At 53.6% G+C, this 5,147-nt stretch overlaps 1 protein-coding gene across 1 annotated transcript; it reads left to right on the top strand.

Annotated features, from left to right (window-relative positions):
- The first annotated feature begins 250 nt into the window (after positions 1 to 250).
- On the top strand, positions 251 to 3,608 carry znf703 (zinc finger protein 703). The gene is made up of 2 exons (XM_086205520.1): positions 251 to 881; positions 1,317 to 3,608. Exons 1-2 carry the CDS (start codon positions 621 to 623, stop codon positions 2,817 to 2,819), a joined length of 1,764 nt encoding a protein of 587 aa, XP_086061646.1. The 5' UTR covers positions 251 to 620; the 3' UTR covers positions 2,820 to 3,608.
- Positions 3,609 to 5,147: the final 1,539 nt, after the last annotated feature.

The raw sequence follows: 5,147 nt of genomic DNA, 5'->3' as shown, positions 1-5,147 counted from the left end.
TCTGGAACTATCCTGCTAATAACACACAAATGCATGTTGGAGATCACGTGACCTAACCAAGCATCTCTGACCTTTAGCTCGTTTTTCTCATCAAAGTAGACATGTTGTCAGTGGGTCTGGTGTGCAGTTTGCTCTCAGAGGTCACTGACACAGATTTGAGAAGCCACGCCTCTTCTGACAATCCCGCCCATGTTTATGAGTGCGAGCAGATGTGATTGGACGGCGGCTCGCTGCTGCGAAGCCCTCCCCTCTAGTCGTTTGTATGTGGAGGAAGTCGAGAGTAGCGACGCTGCAGCAGAGCCATCAGAACCCCGCGCGCAGGACGAGCGTCCTCGGATCTTCCTGCCTCCAGGCTGTGGCCCCGCTCCGGGTCTCTGGGTTTCTTCCTCCAACACTGGATCTTAGGAATAATAAGCGTCCGACATCGAACAGCTTGATAAAGGATGACATTTTGGAGATTTGTTCCTGTTTAGACTCCGTCTGGTTCCGACGCGAAGACGCGCGCTGTGGATTACCGTCGCTCCTCCGGTGAATGTGTCGTCATGAACCGCGCTGGTAGATGAATCTCGACTCTGCGCCCTTCCTCACATGTCGCCGTTCCTCCGCGCGACCCGATCCAGATGAGAGATCCCCCCGGTGGACCTGAACCGCCTTTACGCAGCCAGTCCCCGGAGCGCAGCGACGCCAGCGGCGATTCCCCCCGGACAGGAGCGGAGAGACGGTCCGTCTCCACACCCACGTCCTGCTCTCCTCCATCGGATCCCTCCCGGCAGGCCAGAAGGCTTCCTATCCGGATCGTGAAGATGTTGACGGCGCACAGCGGCCACTTGCTGCACCCGGAGTACCTCCAGCCGCTCCAGTCCGCCCCCGTCAGCATCGAGGTAACCAAGAGGGGAGGAATGACGTTTATCTGCTGGAGTTAAATCAAGATTGTTGTTGGAGTGTTGCGCGGGCTGATGTGACTGCTGCGGCATTGCGAGTACAGTTATTGGCACGAATACATAGAGAGAGAGAGAGAGAGAGAGCGAGAGAGAGAGAGAGAGAGAGAGCGCTGTAACGTCTGTGTGTCACATTAGAAAAGAGTTCAGAGGAACCGGAGCGACGTGAGTCTGCGGTTGTCTTTTCTAACTTTGCGTTGATCTGGTCTGACCTCATTTTATCATTTCTAACTCCCATCAGATTTGTTAGAACCAAAACTGCTGCTGGTCAAATATCACAATAAGAAGTGTTCTAGAGATGAAGTGTCGGATTTTGTAAAAACTAGAATGTTACACATGACAGCTTATTCCACATTCTGGTCTCCTTTGTCCTCTCAGCTGGATGCTAAGAAGAGTCCTCTGGCCCTGCTGGCTCAGACCTGCTCTCAGATCGGCAAACCAGACCCTCCCTCCTCCTCCAAACTGGCCTCCCTCTCGTCTGGTTTAGCAGACAAGGAGTCCTCCGGCCGATCGTCCAAGCCAGGAGAGCTGCACCAGTCCCTGGAGGACAAGTCCAGCTTCAAGCCGTACTCCAAGTCCTCGGGTGACTGTCGTAAGGAGGCTCTAGTGACGAAGGGACCTTCGGATAAAGCTTTCCGAGTGTCAAATGGCAGCTCAGGCGGTGGCAGTGCTCCGTGTCCGTCCCTTCCTCCCCGATCCCAGTCGCCCAGCTCCAGCTCCCCTCCCCTGCATGTTCAAAGCCAGTCCCACCGACAAAGCCATTCCCCGTCCACACAGCCACCGCCTCACTCCCAGGCCTCACACATGGACAGTAAACCTGCCAGCGTGGAGCAGGTCAGCTCAGACAATAACAGCAGCGCGTCTGTCAAAAAAGACTCTGATGCAGCAAAGTCAGGGATGGACGGGGCTCAGCTGGCCAACTCCAGCCACGTCAGGGCCAGCGCCAACTCCAGCAACGCGAGCTCGGCTAGCAGCCCACGGCCTGACAGCAAGGCCGACCCTCAGGCCTCCTCACAGCCTAACCTGGCCTCGGGTCACATTGCCCCCGTCTCTCCTTTTAAACCAGGACATTCTGTCTTCCCCTTGCCCCCTGCGACTATGGGCTACCATGGCTCCATCGTGGGGGCTTATGCAGGCTACCCCTCTCATTTTGTTCCCGGTTTGGATCCTACCAAGTCTAGTTTGGGGTTAGGACTTCCAGGAAAGCATCCCAGTTCCAGCCCGCTCACTGGAGCCTCTCCTCCATCCCTGATGCAGGGCTTATGTCGGGACCCGTACTGTCTGACCTACCCCAATGCCCCCCACCTAGGAGGGAGTAACTGCTCCACCTGTGTCCATGATCCCTCCAGCCTCAAGCCTGGTTTCCCTCTGGTTTACCCGTCTCACCACCTCCACTCACTGCACTCCAGCTCCTTGTCCGCCAGCACCACCCCCTCTCTCTCCCACCCCCTCTACACTTACGGGTTCATGCTCCCCAACGAACCGCAGCCTCATGCCTGTAACTGGGTGTCTGTTGGGGGCCCCTGTGACAAACGTTTTGCCACGTCAGAGGAGCTGCTAGTCCACCTGCGTACCCACACGGCACTGCCTGGGATGGTGGACAGTAAGCTGCTGTCGGCGTACCCTTCGTCTGTGTCATCCACAGCCTCCTGTCACCTCCACCTGCCCCCACCCAGCAGTCCAGGTACGCTGCCCAGCTCCCTCTCACTCCGGGGCTCCCCTGGCCTGGGCCTGGCCCGCTACCACCCCTACAGCAAATCCCACCTGCCTGGAGCTCCGGGGCTTCCCATGCCAACGCTGCCCTCGTCCTCGGCGTATTACTCCCCGTACGCTCTCTACAGTCAGAGACTGGGCTCAGCCTCGGCCCTCGGATACCAGTGATGTCGCACATTTAGTTGACGCTCACAGAATGCAGGCACCCGTCCTGAAGATGGATTCCTCGGAGGGGTCATCAGCAGTACCGGGCATCATGCCTGCCAGGAATACCACCTGTTAGCCTCAGGATTGTGACGGCGCTCCAAAGGCGAAGGACTGGGATGGATTGTCTGCTGCACAAGAGACTCCAGCCGTTGAAGACGCCTGGAGGCAGAGCCTGAAAAGGATGAAATATTATGATTCTCATCAGGCTTGATTTTAATTTTGTTTTCCTCCAAAAACTGTCTCCCATATCTGAAAGTCTGTATTTATTTTTCACTCAAGCGCTTGCGTTCAACTCTGGGGGGACATTTTGTTGTCTAAATAAATTCTTCTTAAGTATTCTATCTGAAAAAAAGATTGATTTAAGGAAAGTACCATTATGCCTATCATACACTCTCGAAATAAAAGTCCTGCACCGCGATGAAGAGGGAGGACCAGGCTTTCTTCTTGGACCCCCTCTTTTTATCTCCTCTCCTCTGCTGCTTTTATTTGTCTTCATCTTTTACTGCTTATTCAGACTCTTGAAGTTTGCATGTCCACAAGAATTATCTCCAACCAGTCCATTATTTTTATTTGTAAATATGCAAAGATGTAATATTTTTTCAAACGTATGTGGGGAGGGAATTGGGATCAAGGATGCAAATGGTACAAAGAAAATAAAAATGAATGAATAAAGGTAATTATAATGATGGCTGTGCTATCACACCAACAGGGAAAGGTCTTATTTTGTTAAATAAATGATACACGATTGTATGTCACTTGTTTTCTCTTCATTGGTAGTTGTGTACCTCGTAGTACACCGGAGTGTCAGAGTACTCGCTCAGCCTCATCCACCATTACAGCTGTGATAGTTGTGCTCTGTGTAATTCTTCATGGCTCATATCAGATGACGGGACCGTCCCGGACGGCAGGCCGGGTCACATTAGCCCTGTTAGCTTGTCCCTGAGGACCCCCCTCACACACACACACACACACACACACACACACACACACACACACACACACACACATTGCTTTTGTTGTCACAAGTGCTGCTTTTAAATTGCTGGTGCTTGTTTGTGAGGCCTGGAAACAGCCTCCTCAGCAGAGTGGACGGCGGTGCGGAGCCGCCGGGTCACTGGGACTTCAGTAATGACCTGAGGGAGGTGTCGCCAGGATCTCCTCGTGGTCTGACGGATAGGCCTGCAACACAAAGGCCAGCACTGAGAATGGGAGGCAGTTGATAGAGAAATATTCATCAAAGTGCTGACACCTCCCCCGAGGAGTGCGGCTCTCTCACAACAACCACTAACACGGAGGCTTCAATCCCGACACCACCAGCCAGTTTCTTGCCGTCTTTATCCAAAGGGGTTTGACTGAAGTCGGCCATGCTGGGGCGGTGCATGAGCGTGTTTGGGTCCTGATATCGGGTCTATTTGGCTGACACGCTGTCAACGGCGCAGAGTGAAGAGGCTGTAGTCTCCGAGGTGGCTATTGACCCCGACTCCCAGACTCCTCTGCTCTCATGGTTCATTAGCACTCCAGACAGGGGAAAGGCAAGCACAGGTGTCACTTGACAGGACCATTAACAAAATGGATGACCCTTCCAAACGACATCCAGCCCCCGCCACACCAGCAAGGTCACGGCGCCCTGATCACCACTCTGGGCTGCTGGTAGGGACACCACACTTATTTTTCTTCTTTAGAAAGTGGCGCCATGAACTGTCCGTCGACACGCTCCCGCTTCAGTGCAGCAGCAGAGCCAAAATAGGTCAAGGATATTCTGCTTTTATTAGACTCAGTGAATGTACTTCTTACCACTGGGGAGTTTTGCCACGACAGGTACACTGACTGTGTTGTCCTTTAAAGTGGTGTTGCTAAGATACAGGTGACGCGTGTTAGAACAGGTATCATTACTGGGGGAGATTTTGGGCCTAAATGTGGCGATATGTCAGGCGGCGCTACATCTCAATGTGAGAGGTTGACCGATGGCCGTCATCACGGTCGTCTGACCCAAGATTACCTGGGACAAAAGTCTAAGGATGTCACAAGTCCAGAATAACCATGTGACTGTGTGAGCGCCGCTACCAGCTACGGCTGCCTGCCAACCAGCAGGAACCAGGCAGGAAGTGACGCTGCGTGGCGGTGGCGGTCTGTGACTCAGGAGCTGGTACCACGGTACCGTCTGTGGCGATGTCTTGTGGAGCCGTGTCATGGCGGGCAGCTGGTACTAAACCACTTAGACTGCCAACATCTGACAGTCTGTCAGCCTCAGACTGAACCACACACCTCCATAAAAGCAGAATTCACGAC

Source organism: Aulostomus chinensis, chromosome 6, assembly GCF_037954235.1.
Source record: "Aulostomus chinensis isolate RoL2024-O1b breed Wild chromosome 6, RoL_Achi_v1.0, whole genome shotgun sequence".
Lineage (NCBI taxonomy): Eukaryota > Metazoa > Chordata > Actinopteri > Syngnathiformes > Aulostomidae > Aulostomus > Aulostomus chinensis.
This window is presented reverse-complemented; position numbering and strand designations above follow the sequence as displayed.